Source organism: Dipteris shenzhenensis, chromosome 20 (assembly GCF_047967505.1).
Source record: "Dipteris shenzhenensis isolate YYH24624 ecotype China chromosome 20, Dip_SZ_1.0, whole genome shotgun sequence".
NCBI classification, from domain to species: domain Eukaryota; kingdom Viridiplantae; phylum Streptophyta; class Polypodiopsida; order Gleicheniales; family Dipteridaceae; genus Dipteris; species Dipteris shenzhenensis.
Genome location: NC_141615.1, coordinates 52,315,902 through 52,338,002, shown reverse-complemented (window position 1 = coordinate 52,338,002; position 22,101 = coordinate 52,315,902). Strand labels below are relative to the sequence as shown.

Here is a 22,101-nt window from a genome sequence, read left to right as displayed (position 1 = left end):
ACACATTGAGAATCACTATCATTATGTGCAGGATTGTATTCAGGATGGCTTCATTGACCTGACATATTGTTCCACTGAGGACAATGTGGTGGATATCTTCACGAAAAGCCTGTCAACACCTCTCTTCACACGTCATTGACATGGCTTGGGGATTAGAGACATTCAAACAATGTCAAGGGGGGTTGTAAAATGACTTTGTTTTTCTTTGTACTCCCATAGGTTGCTATATTCACATGTGGATGAATTTGTGTAACCATGGTACTTTAAGTACTTCAGGTGTCAGAATTAAGTGTTCGACCGAACATACAACTGCTGCTGCTCCCCGCTCCTCCTGCTCCCCTCCTCTCCCTGCTTGACTGCTGCTCTCCTCTCCCCACCCTGATGCTCCTCCTGCTCCCCTCCTTGCTGCCCCCTCCCTTCCCTCCTGCTGCTCCTCCTCCCTGCTGCTGCTCCTCTCCCCGCTCCTCCTGCTGCCTCTCTCCCCGCTCCCTGCTGCTCCTCCTGCTCCCTCCTCGCTGCCCCCTCCCTTCCCTCCTCACTGCCCCCTCCTACCTGCCCTCTCCGCTCTGCCCCCTTCCCCCGCTCTGCCCCCTTCCCCTGCGCTGCAGCCTGCTCCCCCCGCACTGCAGCCTGCTGCTGCTCCCCCCGCGCTGCAGCCTGCTGCTCCCCCCCTGCACCTGCTGCTGCTCCCCCCCCACTGCAGCCTGCTGCTCCCCCACCGCACCTGCTGCTGCTACCTCCCCGCTGCAGCCTGCTGCTCCCCCCCCCCCCCCCCCCCCCGCTGCAACCTTTCCCCTCCTCTCCCCCCTGCTCTTCCTTGCTTCTCCCCCCTCTCCTCCCCTCCTCTCTCCTTCCCCTCTCCTCTACTCCTCTTCTCCCCCTCTCCTCCACTCTTCCTCTCCTCTATCCTCCCCTCCTCCCCTGGTTTCTTCTTCTCTCTCCCTTCTTCTTCACCCACAGATGAATACCCCTATTCTCTTATAGGGGTCTTCTGGGTTTCAGGAAAGCGGACGGAGTTTTTATTTTTTGTGTTTGAATCGGCCAACACACCTCGATTGACAAATGGGTTCCCATTCAGTCAATCCGTCTCCGCTCACACCGGCCGCGAGAACTGTCACTTTTTCAAAAGACGAGCTACAGCAATTGCAAAAGGATTTGGAGCATGAGTCTTCCACGACTCTCTTTGCACGCATTCATGGCTCACACCCCTTTAGGTCACAAGCTAGAGATTGGATGCTGTCGGTGCTTCCTCAGGACCTCGCCCCCCACCTCAAGGATGTTCGTTTGTTGGGACGGGGTTTCTTTCAGGTGTGCCTAGATTCCCCGGACGTCACGAGAGACCTGCTACCGGGCCAGGGTTCTACTTCTAGGGTACAAGAGGATCTTTTTGTTTCCTTTTCAACTGGGATTTGACCCAGTTGAAGAGGACAAGCAGGGAGTTTCTGTTTTCATCAGATTCCCTGGTCTTCCCTCAGTTTATCACCGGCTTCTTTCAGTTATTGGCGAGAGGTTTGGTGTGGTGGCAGAGATCCCCCCTCTCCCTGGCGAGCCGTCTTCGGCTGCTGAGGCGATCAAGATGGACGGGGTACCCAGGGTAAGGGTCATTGTCCAGGACCCCAATATTTCAGATGACCACTTCATGCTACAACGACCCGACGGGTCTTTCTTCCACCAGAGATTTGAGGTTGCAGGTCGGCAGGACCAGTGCAGGATTTGCAGATCCTCGGGGCACTTTGCCAGAGATTGCCCAAAGAAGAAAAAGAAGCCCACAAAGCAACCAGCTCGTACTAGCTTACGACAGAGAGTTGGAGCAAGACCTACCGCTCCACAGACACGGCCTCAGAACGGGCTCCCCCCTCTCCTAGGGCTACTCGAGTCCCTTCGGCACCCCGCGCCACCTCTGGCCCACGGTGGGTTCCGGTCGCGGCTAGGCCCTCTACTTTAGTTCACTCCTCCATCTCTTCGGAGGCTACCCCTTGGAGCCTCAAGAGGAGACTACTGTTCAGGAGCCTTGTTCGACTCCACCCTTGGATCAGGCTGTACCTTCCTCAGCAGCGCAGGTTGTTGGCACCTCGTCTGCACCACCTTTTGATCAGGATCGAGTACAGGTGCCTCCCTCTTTGGACAGAGGGAAGGGGGTTTTACATTCTCTCCCTACTTCGGTAGGAATCCTTCGTACCCCCTCCCCAGGACTGGCGCAGCGGAACTCGTTTTCTGCTTTGGAGGACCTCTCTAGCCTCCCAGATGATGATTTTGTACCCTCTACTTTTGGAGAGCCAGTTATCGGCATCCCTATTGAGAGATCCTTCTCTCTCTCACCTGTGGATTTTCCTCCCCTTGGACCTCGTGTATATGGCAGGAGATTTGCTCCGGTAGAGGTTTTTGTTTCCGCCACCAGGTTGGGTAAGGTATTCCAACCCACTTCCTCCCACCGATGAGGATAGCCAGTTGGAATATATAGGGATTGGGCGGCATCCCTCATCGCCGTCGCAGACAGCTGATCAGGAATCAGCTCCATCCAGGTGTTTCAGGTGGTTCCCTAGACATTCTTTTTCTTCAGGAACACAAACTGGATATCAGAGATTGCTCCAAGTCACGTAAGTTGGTATCAGGCCGAACTGCCTTGGGAACCAGAGGAGGTACTTGCATTTCAGTTTTAGACTCTTTTCTCCCTCTGGTCATTGGACACGGTACTATAACCCCCTCCAGGGCCCAGTGGGTTTTACTTCTGATTGACGGACGTAAGGTTGGTTTCTTCAACCTTTATGCTTCGAACAACAGAGGGGACAGTGTTTTGTTCTGGAAAGAGTTGCTCTCATGGGCTGACATTGCGGATTCATGGATTATTGGAGGTGACTTCAACATGGTTGAGGCACCTTCTGATAAGAAAGGGGGCAGAGAAGGTGGTATCCACTCCCTTGAGAGAGCAACCTGGGATGCCTTCTTGTTCAGGTTCAGTGGCAGAGATGTTTGGTCAGATGATGCTTTTCTTGTTCAGTCTCAGTCACTTTTGTTTTCATGGTCGAACCATAGGGTGCAGATGCCTATCCATGCTCGGATTGACAGATTCTATGTGGGTGATTGGGCTCTTGATAGAGGGGGGACAGTTTGCATTGCACCCGGTGTTTCCACTTCATACCATTTTCCGGTAATTTTGTCCATTTCAAAGCCTCATCTGAGAGTACGGTCTCACAGTATCAAGATCCGAGACGCCTTATACACGGATGAGACTCTCACAGAGGCAGTGTTGGAGATCTGGGTTTCTCATATGCAGGGGGGGTGGCCGGTCCTTCACATGTGGCCACATCACTTGCCAGTATCAGTGACTTCTATCACTCCGTTTCTAGTGCTCGGCAAGGTGAGGTACTCAGGCGAGAGATCGGTATCCGCCGACAGTTGGCAGCCCTACAGAAAGAAAGAAAGAAAGAAATTTTATTAAAGGTCCACGGAAGGCCATACATGGCCTATGGGACACAAAATCATCCGAAAGGAAAATACATCATCAACGATGCGCCAACTAGGTGGCCTCATCGTAATACCGCTAAGATGCCAAAAATGGCTACAAAAATCCTAGATACAAAATGAAATGAAATAGAGTACCAAAATTGCCTAGATACAAAATGTAAAATATGAAATATGAGGAACATCGTCTTCCCTAAGGGGTCTGTGATCCAAAGAAATGATGGAAGTCATGGCCATCGACCATGCCTCCTGCCATGAGTGTGAAGATCTGGGCAAGTGTCAAATGGGCTGCTGGCGGTGCCAAGTCTCCATGGAGCAATCTCCTCCGAAAATCTGCCATCATCCTCCGTCGTCTAGAAATAAAGCGACGGGTACGGCCTCTGTGTAAGATCATCCTGCGGTGCTGCCGGATCATGTCATATGTACATCCTTGGGGTGGAACCATCGGTGCTCTCTGGCAAGATGGGCTATCTCTGTGCTCATGGTCCTGCGCCTCGTCCTGCTCCTCATGAATAACCAGGTCTCTGGCAGGGATGCGACGGTGCTCTCTGAGGAATCTCTCTCTGTATCTGGTGATCTCCCTGATGAACAACGCTAAGCAATACTGATCCTCATACTCCATAATCCGAGAGAGAGGTCCAAATCCGTGCCTAAATAAACAGTGAAATCTGCCACGGATCTCATAATATAAAGGGCATCTGCAAACAAAGTGCTCCTCAGTCTCCACCTCCCCCATAGTGCAACAAGGGCATATCCTAGTCTCTCGCCTGGGTCTATGTCCGGTAGCTGTACGACGCATCCTGCCGGCCTCAACGTCTAATCTGTGGGAAGATACCCTGAGCTGGCCCAAGGCAATCCTGAGTGAGTGCGACATATGAACGCCGATATATCCTGGGGATATGATGAAGCCATCCTCTGAAATCTTGAGAAAATGGTCACGATATGTGGCCATCTTCGTAGGAAGCTCCGTGGGATGAACCCAAGTGCGAAACGTGTGTAGCTGCAACAAATCTGCCCTGATAACCTGGCTGAGCTCATGTCGAGTGAGAGGGAGGCGAGGGGCATCTATGCTGTATCGAAATGGTGGCAGCCTATCCATATCCAAGCCCAGCGAGGTGAGCCATGTGGAGAGTGTGTGGTACCAACAAAAAGTATGACCTCTCTCCGCTAACATCTGCGAGGATGTCAGTGCTAGCCACGGTAATCGTGCTCTGCCTGCTGCTGAGTCTCCGAGCGCCCTGATCCTATGCAAGTACGTAACTGACTGAAATGCTGCATCTAGCGCTAGGGGTGTATCTCCGAACTCTGCGAACGTAATCTGATGCGGTACCGTGGGCTTCGCTCTGATCAATCTGGAGAACATGATGATCTGTAACCTCTCTACTCGTCTCCAATCTGCAACCCTGAGATCTCCTGCCCAAAAGGGGCTAGCATACATGACTGCAGGTCTCACCAGCGTATCAAAAAGTAAGGACTTCGTGTCGGGATGCTGAAAATGTGACTGTGCACACTGCCTCTCGAGAAGAGCCAAGGCGGCATACCCTCTACTGATCCTATCTCGTGCTGCATGCGTCATGGTGAAGACTGGACCTCTAAATGTGGCACCCAAATATGTATACTCCCTAACTAGCTCCACCTCCTGCCCATCAAATGTGAAAGAGAACTCGCCTCTCCTATAAACCTGGTATGACGTGTTGAAGACCATGACTTTGGTCTTCCCAAGGTTTACAGACAACCCTCTGTCCTGACAAAAGCTGTGGAGTGCATGGAGATGTGCCTGTAAACCCTGCTGGGAGGAAGAAATAAGAACCACGTCATCTGCATAGAGGAGAATCGGTATCGTGGATCCTGCCAGTAAAGAACCTGTACCACCCATCGTCTGTATGTACATCTCTAACTCATCGATATAGAGACCAAAGAGTGTCGGAGACAAAGGACACCCCTGCTTCACCCCTATCGTACTGCGTACTTCCGCCGACAGCCCCGCCCGTGTCCTGACTCTACCTGTGACTCTCTCATACAAGGCCATGATCGCCCATTGAATCTCCCCATTGAATCCCAAGTCACGAAGTCGCTGGAAGAGTCTGAAACGCGGCACAGTGTCAAATGCCTTTCTGAAGTCCACGAAGCAACAATAGAGCCGTTGCTTACGTGACTTCGCCTCCTCAATCAAAGCCCTGAGTGTGAAGATATGATCTAGAGTCGAGTGCTCTGCACGAAATCCTGCCTGCCCTCTAGCTCTCATGCCTGTCGCCTCGGCATGGTCATTTATATGTCCTTCTAGAATGGTCGCATAAATCTTGGCCATGACATGGCCAATCATAATGGTCCTGTAGTTCGACGCCTCCAAAGGATCCCCCGACTTGTGTATGGGTACTATGGTAATTTCTAGCCAACTAGGTGGAAGACCTGTACAAATGGACTCGTTAAAAAGACGGGAGAGGACTGTAGCTAAGGCATCAATCCCATGGATTACATACTCCGCTTGCAATCCATCATGGTCCTTAGCTCTCCCAGTCTTCAAACGATGAGCTGCTGCTCGGACACTATTGGATGAGAATAAGGCAGAGGAGGTGGGTCTAGGCACATGGGATAAGTCGATCTGTGGCTGGTCTGGAATATCATATAAAGTGGAAGTATAGGCAAGCCAAACCTGCGGGTCTGTAAGAGGAGTTTGAGATTTCAAGCGAAGGAATTTCTTCCAGAATTCCTTGGAATCACAGCTGAAAAGTAAACTTCTCAGCTCCTCCTCATTCCGGGCTAGAAATTGGCACTTTTTGCGTCGCACCAAACGCTTGTAACTCTTCTTGGTCTCAATGAGGAGGGGAGACTTCTCCTGTGTTTCAAGGCGAAGCTTCCTGCGGAGTTCTTTACACTCCTCATCATACCATCCATTACAAGGCACAAGACCGACTGGTGGAGGACTGGATGTGTGGCAAGTGACGGGGAAGGACTTGTGGGCTGCTGAGATGATGGAGGTATGTACAAGGTCCCACCGATCCTGTGTGGAGGGTAGGGCATCGAGAAGGTGCGGACGGAGAAGACCAATCAGGTGCTGGCTATAAATATCATCAAACTGGTGGTCAAAATGAACTTCATAGTATGGCTGACGCTCATGATGTCTAGAAGGGAGGGCATGAGGAATCTGGGTAAGAATAAAGTGCAGACGTGCATGATCGGCTGAAGGCATAAAAGGGTCGACTGTGAGGTTATGTACAAAAGGGATTAAAGTCGGGGGACCCAAGACGTAATCAATGACGCTCGTACCACCACCCGCAAAGGGAAAACATGTGGCTGTGGATGAATGCGGCCACTGTCGAAGTCCATTATAAATGACCATGCCGTGCGATGAGAGAAGCTCCAATAGGCGATGTCCCTGATCTGTCACCTCTACCCCTCTATCTGAAGATAAGCGTGGAAAACTCTCATCTGGGGCAGCTGGAACTAAGACTGGATCCTCAGCAAAGTCCAAAATCTCTGCCTGTCTGTCTGATGTCCTCGCGTTGAAGTCTCCTAAAAGGACGACCTCTCCGCGGCGTGAGTACTCCAATACATCGGCTGACAAATCCTCAAAAGGTGACTGTCCTGGTCCATCTGAGGCATAACGAGACTGTCTCGGGGGAAAGTAGCATACTGCAATAAACAAGTCTCTCAGGGGGGGTCTCCTGATCCCTACCCAAAGATATCTGGCCCGATGGTCTCTGCTCATGACTGTGAGTATCGATCTGAGATGCTCTCTATAAAGAACTGCCACACCGCCAGATCCTCTGACTCCTCCTGATCGTCTAGTCTGCTGTCGAAAGACAGACTCCCAGGCATACCCTGTCACCTGCGGCAAGCCTCTCTCTGGGCTCTCATGGGTCTCTGTAAAGAAGACGATGTCCTGATCAAAAAAGGCCTCTCGTAAGTTGCCAGGCTGAGCTGTGAGGGAACCATTACAGTTCCAAACTGCGAAACTCAAGCTATCTGGCAGACTACGTGTCCCATAGGCCTCGTGTCGTCAACTGTGGGCTCCAGCCGGTCTAGATCGCATAGCTCCTATCAAAAGTCTGCCCTCTCTGATCACGGCCCACTTGCCCTCACGACGGGCAACATCCCTCTGTGCAATGAGACGTCTATGCTCCTCCCACTGAAGAGCTGTAAGGTCCTCATCCATGTGAATCTGTGGATGGTCCCTCAATCTGGATCTCCTTCGTAATACTGCGAGACGGGCCTCAGCATCTCTGAATCTGATGATAAGTGGCTGGTGCCGTGCTGGATCCCGGCCCACTCGATATGCAGCTACTATGCCATGATCCTGAACTCCGAGTGTCCCAGATATGAAATCTGTCGCCTGATCCATGGCTGATCTCGTATCTGATCGCTCAACTCCGCGGATGCGGATGTTGAGGACCTTCTGAGCTCGCCGCTGACTCTCGGCAATAGTCTCAGAGACTGTGGTCTGCTGGGCCTGTGGGGCTCTACGCACAACGTCCACCCACTCTGAGGTCTTCTGTACCTCTGTCTGCAGTGTGGCCAACCTCTCCTCAACTGCTGCACTAGCTGGAGGAGCTACATGCAGCTGCTGGAGGCGATCATCGCATGCCACAACATGCTCCTGAATGCGTGTCTCCAGCTGCATTATGCGCTCAGCATGTGTCCGTAACTGGATATCCCGATCAATATCTCTGGTATGAAGCTGGCGAATATGGGAGTCCTGATCAGATCTATGACTCTCAACTGTCGATAACTGATCAGTCAGTGTGTGTATCTGTGCTGTGAGAGACTGAATCGCAGCGCCCTGAAGTCTGCAAGTCTCCATGCACTGCATAACTAAATCTCTCAATCGCAGATTATCTGCCAGGACTGCTTCCGCTGTGGAGGGTGAAGGGGAGAGGGGGTACAAGGATGAGGGGGTAAGAGGGTAAGAAGGTGAGTAAAGGAGGGGTGCAGAAAATGGAGGTCCTGAAGAGAGAGATCCGGTAGAAGGAAGTAGGGAGTCAGGGACCGAAGAAGAGCCTACACTAGGGGAGGAAGGGGCTGAAAGGGAGGGTCGGTGGGGAGAGGTGGGAAGAAGCTGGGTAGGGACTAGGGGAGGGGAAGAAGAGGAGGGAGGAGGCTGGGTAGGGAATAGGGAAGGGGGGGAAGAGGAAGGAAGAGGATGGGTAGGGACTAGGGGAGGGGAGGAAGAGGAAGGAAGAGGATGGGTAGGGACTAGGAGAGGGGAGGAATAAGCAAGGGAAAGGGCTAGGGAGGAATGAACGGGAGCAAGAGGAGGAGGTGAGACTGAAGGAGGGAGAGGAGGAGGATTGAGTAGAGGAGGTGGGTAGGAAGGGGTTGGGATTGAGGCAAGGGAGGTGACCGGAAGTGATGGGGGAGGGGGAGATGGAAGTAAAGGAGATGGGATCGGAGCCACAGGAGGATTGAGTAAAGTAGATGGGTAGGAAAGGGTTGGGGTGGAGGCAAGGGAGGTCGTTGGAGGTGGTGGGGAAGGAGAAGGGTAAAGAAGAACTTACCTCTTCGGCTCTTGTACTGCTGCCTATGCTTTTATCTTTCTCTACTTTTGCTCCTTGGAGGGCCATGGTGGAGCTCCTTGTTTGTGGCATCTCCTTACTCCTGGAAGTGCTGAATTCTCTGCTCAAAACTGCCTCTAAGGGCCATGGTGGAGCTGCTGAATTCTCTGCTCTCAGAACTGCCTCCTTTTGCCCTCAAAACTGCTCTGTTTTCTGTTTTTCCTGCACTGTTTTCTGTTTTTCCTGCGCTTTAAGGACACTTGCTGTAAGTCTATTCACACGGGGGGGGGGGGGAAAGAGAAGTTTAAGACTTTCCTTAAACTTCCCTTCCAACAGAGGCTTGCGCAGGGAGCTGTTGGCTTGCGAGGGAGCTGTTGCGGGGCTGAGCACCAGGGAGCTTTTGCGAGGCAGGAGGCGAGAGACAGCTTGCGAAGCTGAGGTGGCACGAGGAGGCTGTTGCGAGACAGGAGGCGGAGGGGGAGGGGGAAGGGGCTGAGCGGGTGAGGGATAGAAGAGAGGCGGAGGGGGAAGGGGCTGAGCGGGTGAGGGAGCTGTTGCGAGGGGGAGAAGAGAGGCTGAGCGGGTGAGGGAGCTGTTGCGAGCGAGAGAGGCTGAGGGGGTGAGGGAGCGGTTGCGAGCGAGAGAGGCTGAGCGGGTGAGGGAGCTGTTGCGAGCGGGTGAGGGTGAGGTTGCGAGCGAGAGAGGCTGAGTGGGTGAGGGAGCTGTTGCGAGCGGGTGAGGGAGCTGTTGCGCGAGAGAGAGAGAGAGACTGCAAGGGATCTCAGGCAAAGCCCCTGAACTGATGGGGAAAACCTCTGCAAAATGAGGAGCAGAAACGACCATCAGATGCTTGGATACAGGAGCGCCTTGCTGCGGCAAGGGCTCACTTGCAGACCTTGCTTGATCAGAGAGCAGAGTATGCCTTCCATGCACGGGAGGCCTTTTGGATACAGATGGGAGGGGGAGTCAATAAACACTTTTTCTCTACACTTGGTCCCAGACATAGTAGAGAGAGTGTCAGGCAGCTTTTTGACTCTGACGTCGTTTTGCAGTCCCATCCGAAAACCGTCATGCAATTAGCGACAACTTTCTATACCTCCCTACTTTTCGCTGATCCGAACTCACAGGCCAGAGAGGTGGCTAGAGATGAAGTTTGGCAGAGTTTACCAGAGATGTTATGCTCACTTGATGCACACTTTACCAACACAGAATTCAAGACTGCTCTCTGCCCTTCATAAGGGCAAATGCCCTGGTTCCAATGGTCTTACTCCTTTTTTTATAGCCTTTTGGGATATGATAGGTGATCATATTACTTCAGCCCTGCAGGGCATTTGGGACTCGGGTGAGATGCCTGACTCACTGACCGAGGGACTCATTCACCTTATCCCGAAAGGTGGCAATAGAAATTTTGTATCCCATTGGAGACCCATCACTCTTTTGGGCACTCTTTACAAAATCCTTGCCAAGGCGATCAGCATCCGTCTACAGCCCCTTCTTCTAGACCTCATCCATGATACTCAAACAGGCTTTGTGCATGGCAGGAGCATTTTTTATAATATCTTTTCCTTTTGGGAAGCCACAGAGTGGGCTATGTAGAGTGGGTAGAGGCTAGCAGTTTTACTCTTGGACTTCGAGAAAGCCTATGACAGAGTAGATTGGGGTTTTCTTAAGTACTCACGCCGCGGAGAGGTCATCCTTTTAGGAGACTTCAACGCGAGGACATCAGACAGACAGGCAGAGATTTTGGACTTTGCTGAGGATCCAGTCTTAGTTCCAGCTGCCCCAGATGAGAGTTTTCCACGCTTATCTTCAGATAGAGGGGTAGAGGTAACAGATCAGGGACATCGCCTATTGGAGCTTCTCTCATCGCACGGCATGGTCATTTATAATGGACTTCGACAGTGGCCGCATTCATCCACAGCCACATGTTTTCCCTTTGCGGGTGGTGGTACGAGCGTCATTGATTACGTCTTGGGTCCCCCGACTTTAATCCCTTTTGTACATAACCTCACAGTCGACCCTTTTATGCCTTCAACCGATCATGCACGTCTGCACTTTATTCTTACCCAGATTCCTCATGCCCTCCCTTCTAGACATCATGAGCGTCAGCCATACTATGAAGTTCATTTTGACCACCAGTTTGATGATATTTATAGCCAGCACCTGAGTGGTCTTCTCCGTCCGCACCTTCTCGATGCCCTACCCTCCACACAGGATCGGTGGGACCTTGTACATACCTCCATCATCTCAGCAGCCCACAAGTCCTTCCCCGTCACTTGCCACACATCCAGTCCTCCACCAGTCGGTCTTGTGCCTTGTAATGGATGGTATGATGAGGAGTGTAAAGAACTCCGCAGGAAGCTTCGCCTTGAAACACAGGAGAAGTCTCCCCTCCTCATTGAGACCAAGAAGAGTTACAAGCGTTTGGTGCGACGCAAAAAGTGCCAATTTCTAGCCCGGAATGAGGAGGAGCTGAGAAGTTTACTTCTCAGCTGTGATTCCAAGGAATTCTGGAAGAAATTCCTTCGCTTGAAATCTCAAACTCCTCTTACAGACCCGCAGGTTTGGCTTGCCTATACTTCCACTTTATATGATATTCCAGACCAGCCACAGATCAACTTATCCCATGTGCCTAGACCCACCTCCTCTGCCTTATTCTCATCCAATAGTGTCCGAGCAGCAGCTCATCGTTTGAAGACTGGGAGAGCTAAGGACCATGATGGATTGCAAGCGGAGTATGTAATCCATGGGATTGATGCCTTAGCTACAGTCCTCTCCCGTCTTTTTAACGAGTCCATTTGTACAGGTCTTCCACCTAGTTGGCTAGAAAATACCATAGTACCCATACACAAGTCGGGGGATCCTTTGGAGGCGTCGAACTACAGGACCATTATGATTGGCCATGTCATGGCCAAGATTTATGCGACCATTCTAGAAGGACATATAAATGACCATGCCGAGGCGACAGGCATGAGAGCTAGAGGGCAGGCAGGATTTCGTGCAGAGCACTCGACTCTAGATCATATCTTCACACTCAGGGCTTTGATTGAGGAGGCGGAGTCACGTAAGCAACGGCTCTATTGTTGCTTCGTGGACTTCAGAAAGGCATTTGACACTGTGCCGCGTTTCAGACTCTTCCAGCGACTTCGTGACTTGGGATTCAATGGGGAGATTCAATGGGCGATCATGGCCTTGTATGAGAGAGTCACAGGTAGAGTCAGGACACGGGCGGGGCTGTCGGCGGAAGTACGCAGTACGATAGGGGTGAAGCAGGGGTGTCCTTTGTCTCCGACACTCTTTGGTCTCTATATCGATGAGTTAGAGATGTACATACAGACGATGGGTGGGGCAAAATGAGGAGCAGAAACGACCATCAGATGCTTGGATACAGGAGCGCCTTGCTGCGGCAAGGGCTCACTTGCAGACCTTGCTTGATCAGAGAGCAGAGTATGCCTTCCATGCACGGGAGGCCTTTTGGATACAGATGGGAGGGGGAGTCAATAAACACTTTTTCTCTACACTTGGTCCCAGACATAGTAGAGAGAGTGTCAGGCAGCTTTTTGACTCTGACGGCGTTTTGCAGTCCCATCCGAAAACCGTCATGCAATTAGCGACAACTTTCTATACCTCCCTACTTTTCGCTGATCCGAACTCACAGGCCAGAGAGGTGGCTAGAGATGAAGTTTGGCAGAGTTTACCAGAGATGTTATGCTCACTTGATGCACACTTTACCAACACAGAATTCAAGACTGCTCTCTGCCCTTCATAAGGGCAAATGCCCTGGTTCCAATGGTCTTACTCCTTTTTTTATAGCCTTTTGGGATATGATAGGTGATCATATTACTTCAGCCCTGCAGGGCATTTGGGACTCGGGTGAGATGCCTGACTCACTGACCGAGGGACTCATTCACCTTATCCCGAAAGGTGGCAATAGAAATTTTGTATCCCATTGGAGACCCATCACTCTTTTGGGCACTCTTTACAAAATCCTTGCCAAGGCGATCAGCATCCGTCTACAGCCCCTTCTTCTAGACCTCATCCATGATACTCAAACAGGCTTTGTGCATGGCAGGAGCATTTTTTATAATATCTTTTCCTTTTGGGAAGCCACAGAGTGGGCTATGTAGAGTGGGTAGAGGCTAGCAGTTTTACTCTTGGACTTCGAGAAAGCCTATGACAGAGTAGATTGGGGTTTTCTTAAGGGCACTCTTCTACGGTTTGGATTTTCAGATGCTTGGATCAGAGGGGTGGCCTCCCTTTAAATGTCAGCCTACAACCAGGTTTTGATTGGAGGGGTAAGGGGTGACAGGTTTCAGATTTCCAGATCAGTTCGTTAGGGGTCCCTTTAGCCCCCTTCCTCTTTCTTTTTGTGGCAGAAGCTATGAGTATCTTCCTTAGATCCCAGGCTGAGCTTTTTGGGCTGAGATTGCCCTTGAGACAGGAGCAGGAGCTTTTTGACTGTGAGTTGGCTGATGACACTGCTATTTTTTTTTAGGCCTCCTTGCAGTCACTTGATTCTTTCGGGACAGCCTTGGATATTTTTTACTCAGCTGCAGGGGCACACATTAACTGGCATAAATGCTTTGGCTTTTGGATCAGTGATGAGGACACTCCAGGCTGGGGAGTTGACATTGGTTTTTCCTGGATTCAAAGGGGTGTTCCTATCAGGTATTTGGGATGCCAGGTAGGATTGGACATCTCTCCAGCACAGCAATTTGCCCCAGTACTAGAAAGTGTAAGGAAAAAGCTCCTTTTCTGGAGCTCTGCCAAACTCGACCTTGCATCTAGAGTTGTGGTAGTGAACCAGGTTCTCTTGGCCACCTCCTGGTTTGTGTGTTCTTGCTGGTGCCGGTCTAGGGATTGCATCACTCAGCTCATCAGACCAATCAGGAATTTTTTATGGAGTGGACTTGATGGCACAGCAGATGTTGTAGCAAGGGTGGCCTGGGAGACCATTATTCTCCCTACATGTGAAGGGGGCCTTAATGTCATTGACCCGGACTTGTAGTGCAGGGCATTGCTTTGTAAGGTGGTGGTGAGGGGACTCATGCCTGGGCAAGAACCTTGGAAGGATTTCTTTTTTGGACGCATTCAGGCTTGCACACCAACCTTGGGAGATGATTGGGTGGACAGCCCTCGCTGGATTTTCACATCAGCCCCTCTCAGATCTCCTACCTCTCCTCTTATGACTGCCATCCTGAAAGCTTGGGGGAGCTTCAGGAACACTCTTCGAAGGATTCCACCTTCTACCGTCGAAGAGATTGATAGGTAGCCGATCATTTGGAATGATAGTATTCTTGACGAGAATGCTAGACCACTGGGCACTTCCCATTACATGCAGTGGTCTAAATGGGAGAGAGGCCCCGCCTACACAGTAGGCACTTGGAAATCTTTTATCAGGCTACATGAGGATCAGAGACTGCAGTCCATGAGTCACCTCAGAGGGGTAGCACGCAGGATTCAGCCAATAGATGCAGCCACCTCGGTGGAATGGACAGTTGAGTTGCCTATTACTTCCACCACTTGGATGGGGGCTTTTTCGAGGACATCAGTTCCTTTACAGGTGATCGCTCTCCGAGGTCTCGGGGAAGACGCACTGGTCTTTGATGTTGGGGATGGAGGTTTACTTTCTACATCCAAGGATGGCATTCTTCTTGAGGTTGCCTTTTAGCCTGTCAGGATGCTAGTTTTGTGGACCATGGAGCCGGCTTGCAGTGGTACTTAGACCCCGACCCTCTGCTTTTGGCCTTGGGATCCTGGAGGTTGTGGTTATATGGAGGTGCACCTATCAGGTGCTTGCAGTCAGGTGCTTACAGTGGGACCCAGGAGAGTGGGAATGGATAGATCATGGGCACCGAGAGAGGGGGATTCCCTTCTTTTGTTTCACGGTTGGTAATGCCAGGAGGTTTCAGCTGAACAGTAGGGGTTGGATTCCCTCTAGAGCCCCCCATTGGGAAAGCTTCTTTATCACCGCAGATTTGCGTAGAAATTTCTAGAGGAGGCTCTGGAAATCCCTCAGAAATAGAAAGATCACTCTTTTCTTTTGGCTTTCTATTCATGGAGGGATTGCAGTGAACCTATGGAGATCAAGGTTTGGGGCTGATCCCACTTGTCCTCGATGTCATTCTGGAGAGGAGTCAGTGCGACATTGCCTTTGGGACTGCAGTCAGGCTAGGACTGTTTGGAAAGGGGTTGCTCGGATACTCAGCATCTTTCACACTTCCCCTTTCTTCATGACTTGGGGCTTGGTCGCATGGTTATCTCTTACCGGGCCCTAGGTGTTTTATGAGGGTGAGCCTTCTTCTTGGGCACTCTCGGTCCGCCGGCAGGTGATAGAGCCGTGCTCTCTGCAGGATGTGCCACTTACTCCCTTCAGAGTGAGGCCTTGGATGGCACCTAGATACACCCATCACAGGTGTTCACGGGTATTTAGACTGACACGGTTCATACTTTGATAGCCATATGGGCTAGCATGCAGGACCCCTCATGGGCAGCCTCTTCTAGAAAGACTATATTTCTTCGAGTTTGGAGAGGTTCTCCCTTTTTCTCGGAGGTTTCTACTGGATTGAGATGGCACTATCAGCCTCAATCCTTTCTTTTTGGCTCTTGAGCTTTTCGTGCATTGCATGACGTATCCCGTATGGAGCTTGCTCTAACGGTTTTTCTTTAATACTTAATAGAAGTCTCTTTTTGCCAAAAAAAAAAAAAGTACTTCAGGTTCTTCTGAGATCATTCCATAGTACTTCAGCCATATCATTGAGGGGGGATTTGTAGAGATATACAATGATATGTTGGTGTGGGATGGTAAGTCTATTTTGTGCATTAGTACTTGGACTATATATGCCAAGTACTTGTATGTCTTTCAGTTGAACATTTCAGTCGGAGTTCACTTCTTGTTCTCTTGTGTTCACAATTCTTCTCCATTCTTGTTTCTACAGGGATGCCTTCTTGTTTCAGTTTAGAGGCAAAGATGTTTGGTTGGATGATGCCTTTCAGACTCTGTCATAGTCTCCAGTTTTCATGATCGAACAAGAGACCTCAGATACCCATTCATGCACACATTGATAAATTTTACAGTGATTATTGGGCTTTGGATTGAGGTGGCTCAATATGCATTGCTCCCGAGGTTTCTACTTTAGACCAATTTCTAGTGGTTTTAATAATCTCCGAGCCTCATAGGAGAGGTCGCTATGCCAGATCAAGATTCCAAATGTCTTCTATATAGAGGAGGACCTCACTGAGGCAATTTGGTAGATTTGGGTGTTGCATATGCAGGGTAGGATGCTGTCCCCTTCACCTGTGCCCTTCTTGGTATTAGTGACTTCTAAAACTCGATTGCGAGTACCAAAGACATGAGATTCTTAGACAAAAGATTGGTCTTCTCCAGCAGTTGGCAGCCCTAAAGGGGGAAGAGCAGAAATGGCCATCCTTCTTTGAGAGGCAGGACTCTCCTTGGGCTATCTCGGTTCGATGATACTTAGTTGAGTATTGCTCTCTGAATGATGCTCATGTCGATACCTCTTGGAGATACTGTCGAGTATTGCAGTGTTGCATATCTGGGGAGCCAGATGCACAGAGGCTTTGGATGGATCTCAAGTCCAGCCCTATCACACCATGGCTAGTATCTGGAGTGATACCATACATACTTTGGTGGCCAGTTGGGAGACCATGCAAGGTTCTTCCTGGCAGCCTCTTCCCGAAGGGATAATTTTCTCAGAGAATGGAGTAATGAGGTTTTTTGTTGACCCGTTCTGGTGATTTTTTTGTCTATGCCATGCATGATGTATCTCAGCTCTGAGCTAGCTCTTGCGTGTTTTTTTCATACTTAATAGAATTCTCTTTCATGAAAAAATAATAATAATCACTTACACACATACTTTCTCACCACATGCTTTTTTTACAATATGGGAAGTCTCCCACACACTAGCAATGGACTCCAAAAGAGAGCCCAATGGAAGAACTCAAAAACAAGTAGAGAACACTTCAAGGCTAGTAGCATCCAAGTCCCTTGCAGCAAGACTGTCATGTAAGAATTGCTTGAGGGACATTCTGAATAAAATATATACCTGAGGAAACTGTTGACCCATCCTAGAATGCAGTCTCTGTGTCCAAATGGTCCATAATACCCAAAAGCGAGTCCAGTGAAAGAAAAGGAGTAATGGAGACATCTGAGATGAGAGGCATCCAAACATCCAGAAAAGTTTCCCAAATCTGATAGAAGGGAACCGAAGCCGCAGTAAATGAGAGACATGAGTGATCAATGTGCGAGAGTGTGGGCAAGACCATAATAGGTGAGGAACTGTCTCGCAGGGATGAAAGCAACGGGGGCAGAAAGGGGAAGCAATGCGGCGTGCTGCCAATTTCACCCCAATGGAAAAGGCTCCCACTATACATCTCCAAAAGAAAAGCCTCTGTTTCAATGGCAATTTGGCTTTCCAGATTTTCATGAGTCGTGATTGCCACCAAGATAAAGGCCTATCCAAATTCCAAAGAGTGTTGGCATGCTTGTCAATCCATGGCTGTGGAAGAAGAAATCTATAAACCTTCGAGGAGGTCAGATTGTGTATTGAGAGCGTATGGGTAGCAGGAGGTAAGGAAGTCAAATTCCAGTCCATTAATCTGTCCTGTGCAAACAGTGGAGGAATCGGAACAAATGGCTGCAACATAGTTGAAAGTGTTCTCCAAATGGATCTATGATGCAGACCCAAGGAGAATGTCCTGCAAGCTTGTGGAAATGAAAGCATATAACCTTGTTGATCCACAACATCACCAACAAATCTTATGCCCAATTTCATGAGATTGTATGCTTTAATAGGTGCCTGTAAAGCGAGAGGCGATGCAAACACCTTGCTCCAATGGATGCTTTCCAATCGAAAAGAATTACCATGATGAGAGGAAGCACCTGTCCATTTTGCATATGAAAGAATTCTCTTCCAATCATGAATAAAAGCAGTAGAAACAGGGCAACCAGGGATTTTCCCCTGAAAGGTAGACAAAACTGCTTCCCAGTGATCTGTAATCCAGTGCCCATATGCATGGGAGGCCATGTTTCCAAACATAGCTGCTAACATAATAGCCCATGGTTGTTTTTGCTGAAAAAAATCAGGAATCATAGTGCTCTTTCTTGCCAACATATGAACCTGGAGATTGAGAATATTCAACCCCCCATGAGTCTTGGGTGAACAAATAGACTGCATAGGTAGTAGTCGCAAAGCTTTTTTATGAGATTTGCTTTTCCAAAAAATCTCCATAGCCTGGGACATATAGGAAGCCAAATGCTTGAAAGACCAAGGAAGAAGAGGCAAATAAAAAAGACCACACACTTTCTCACCACATGCACACACCACTCATACATACTTAGACATTCACATTTACACTTACTTTCACTTTCTCACTCTCACACATTCTTTCTTCTCTAACTCATTTTGTTTTTTTATTCCTTTTTTCTCGATGACCCCTACAATTTCCTGACAGACCTCCAATGGTTTCAAATTAGCCTTCCATCTCCTTATTGGCAATTGGCCCTCGTCCCATTCCACTAGTGATGAGAACATGCATTTTCTCCAAAGACAAGTTGCAACATCTTCAAAAGGATGTGGAGCTTGAGGGCACCAATACCGTCTTTGCACGTATCCATGGGTGATCCACAACTCCTCCACGCTACTGTCCTATCCACTCCTTCAACATGCATAATATTTGTTCCCTCATCATGAGCTCAAAGAGAAGGGGGTCCACTGCTCCTCTCCTATGGAAGAAAAGTTGAAACTCCAAAAAGGCTGGGAGGGGCTACCAACTGCCATCCCCTTTCTACGGCTGAAATATCATGACTGAGATCTCCATCGCAGTGGGGTAATCATCCGATACATCTAGGTAGTTCTAGGGCCCTAGCCTCCAGATCTCCCTTGGGAGGGGCTTTCTTTGGGCGAGGCTTCGATCCTAGTGACTGGGAGAAAGAGAACGTTGCTTTTATTGGCTTTGTAGAAGTGAGTCCTAAACTGGTGAGGGCTGGTCTAGGACTGTGATGATGAAGTTGTGGCCACACGGACGATGGCCTTGGAATTGAAAGTTGCTGAGGCATTGGAGAGGCTACATAGGAGGTGGGAGTAGGAGAGGTTGCAACGGCAAGGGGCAGGGGGAATAGTGAGGGGGAAGGACAATGGGTGGAGGGGGGAGATAGGCAAGGTGGGTGGTGAGGGTAATCATTGGCTGCATTGTGTCAAAGTAGCAGGGCGGCGGGCGTGGAGAAGGGGAGGGGAGGACGGGTGGAGGGGGAGAGGAGGCAAGAGCTGGAGAAGGAATGGCTGGGGGCGACGGGGGGAGGGGAGGGAGAATCTGGGGGTGGTGGCTGAGGAGGGGTGGGGAGGATGGGAGCTATGAGACAGCTAGGGAGGAGAGGTTCTCCTATGACTTACCCTTGGGAAGCTGCCTTGGAAATTTGTGACACTGCCTCAAGGCAGGTCTACTAGAAGGTCGAAGAAGATCTCTCCCTCGAGTGTCTAGGGACGTCCTAAGGGGCCTCTCTGTGATTGCTTTGCGTGGGAAGGTATAGATAGTGGAGGGCCTCAACTCACCTACTATCAATGGCAAGCAGGATGTCTACCATCCTTCATGGATCTCTTGGCTGGCTTCTTCTAGTCCACCCTATTCTAGGCCCCCTCAAAAGACTCCACCTAGGGGTTTTGGACTCCTGCTGTTGTCTCGCTGGCCTGTGGGTTCTATCCTTTCTGACTCTAAAGTTGCTTTCCAAGGTCAGACTGCGGTGGGTGGTGGCGTAGCCTGCCCCCGAGGGTAGGCCCTTGCTAAGTGTCCCATCTATTTGCAATGTAGGCATTTGGTGGGGATAAATGTTATTTTCCAATGTGATCAGCATGTGGAATATCTTAAATAAAGAGATTTATTTGAGTGGTAACCATATCAGTGTATCTTTTAGTGAACGAGATGTGAGGACTAGGGGCTCGTGACTCTCCAGTCTGTCACTTTCAAACTTAACAGTGCTTCTTCTCTTCTCTTCTGCTTTCTCAAACACCTGGAATTCCGTTGTCATCTGTGCCAAGAGCTCTAACTAGTGTGGGTTTCCTCAATAGCCAAAATAAAGGTTTTCCGGTGGAAATTTCTAATTTTATTGTTGGATTAAAATAGGGAGCTGGCTGCACTAAAGTTGGAATATGGGTGGAGGAATGCGCAGATGCTGTACGACCCTGCCAAGTTTGGCATGAAGATTTCAGACTGCCTGTCATTCTCTGCTTCTCTTTCTATTTCAAAGACTCTGACTGATCTTGATCTTTCATGTAACCTTCTAAATGATGAAAAGGTAAAGTAGTTTTTTGATTTATTAAGAATGTAGTCAGTCATTTTTTAATGCAATTTTTACCTGGGCAAAGCAACACGATTTGTTACCCATGTCAAACTTGGTTGTGCAGGTAAAGATATTACTGAAGGGAGTGATACTAAATCCAATCCTTGTACACCTGAATCTATCTCACAATCATATAGGAAATTCTGGTGTTGAAGAGCTCTCAAAATACCTACTGAGTGACAAATGTGTTCTTGGTGGTTTAAACCTTGGGGACAATTGTTTCTCTACAGAAGGTCAGAATTCACAGTGAATTTTATGTGGTGTGAGGAATTTCATTATACTGATGAATGAGATAATAGGTTTTTCTAAATCTAGATAGCAACATATAACGTAAACATTTTGCAGACAGTCAAGTTCTTCTTCTACAATATAAACTGGTTGCATGGTGATGTATCAGATTGCATGGTAAGTTTGCTGAATGAGGATGACAGATTATTTATTGTTGTGTGATTGACAGGCTTGATGTATTTGAATGTCTAGTTCTCAGATTGGAAAGTTTTGTGCAGCTTATATTTGCATGTACAAAGTATCGTCACAATAAGTTTATTATGTGTCACTTTTTTTGCTCGGTTACAAAAAAGGGTGCACAAGTCACACGTATATGCGTGTGTCTAGATAATGTACACTTCCATATACATGTATATACATATACATGCATACATGCATACACACATACATGTGTGTGTGTGCACACGCGCACGTGTGCACATCAAGAATTTTACCACCCAAAAAAAAAAGTGTGTGTGTGGACTTTTATCATGCAGACGTACTGCCCCGGCTATTTGTCGTCAATGATTGGCTCCAAGAGAGTCTATGTCTCATATTTTTTGGCACTGCCCTGAGACACATGACTTCTTGGGCATCCTTCGGCCGAGATTGCGACTGAGATTTCCTCAAGCTTCTTTTGGGAAGCTTTCTGGCTTTTTGGGATATATCCTCGACGGCCGGATTTTGAGTTGTTCTTTACCTGGGTTTGCTATTGGACACTTTGAGCTCTCTGGAAAGATAGAAACCATAGAGTCTTTGGTGATCTATGTTTTCTCCTTTTGTTTTCTTTCGTCGTTATGGTCTGCACACTCACAACATAGATTACGATGTATATCTGTCCTACAGATGTATTTTTTCAGCTTCCCAGTTTTGGGATAGTTACCTTGTAATATAAAAGCATTCAAAGTTTTCACCCAAAAATAAAAATAAAAATGAGTGTGTGGACTTTGGGAAAAAAAAAGTGTGTGTGGACTTATCTTGAAGCTCGATTTCGTAGCATCTCTTTTGGCAGGCAGTTTTGGCTATTTGTCAGATATGTCTCTACACTGGACTATGTTCTGTTTTTCATCTGGTATTGTTTGGGCATTGTGGTCTATATATCATGCCTGTAACTATCGGAGGTATGGGCATTCCTCTGTGGATATTTATAGTTTCTTTTGTTCCTCCCTGCATCACTCCCTTTAGGACGCACATTTCATGGGACATCTTCCTACGGCCCAGCTAGAAGTATTATTTCACTGTTTTTAGTTTTGTTGTGATGGCTTTTCTTCACTAGAGCAGCTATGTTGGTCTTCTTTTCCTCTTCTTCTAGTTTATGAGTAGTAGTTGTCTTGCTTTGGGACAGCTATGAATCTACATTTCTCTTAATGAAATGTTCTTTTACCCAAAAAAATTGTGTGTGTGGGGGGGGGTTGGGTTTGACATTGGGTACTCTGGAGTCAATGGAAAGACAGAAATCAAAGAGTCTTTGCAGATTCTACTTTTTCCATGTTTCACTATTTCCGGATGTCACTTAGTTAATCC

The 22,101-nt window shown here is 48.9% G+C and overlaps 1 protein-coding gene across 1 annotated transcript in view; it reads left to right on the top strand.

Moving 5' to 3' along the window:
- LOC147889828 (uncharacterized) overlaps positions 1-22,101 on the top strand; it is a 181,417-nt gene that overhangs the window by 108,744 nt on the left and 50,572 nt on the right. The window contains exons 4-5 of the mRNA XM_087391322.1: positions 20,094-20,265; positions 20,375-20,543. Coding sequence (XP_087247448.1) covers positions 20,094-20,265; positions 20,375-20,543 — 341 coding nt within the window. The remainder of the gene's footprint in view (positions 1-20,093; positions 20,266-20,374; positions 20,544-22,101) is intronic.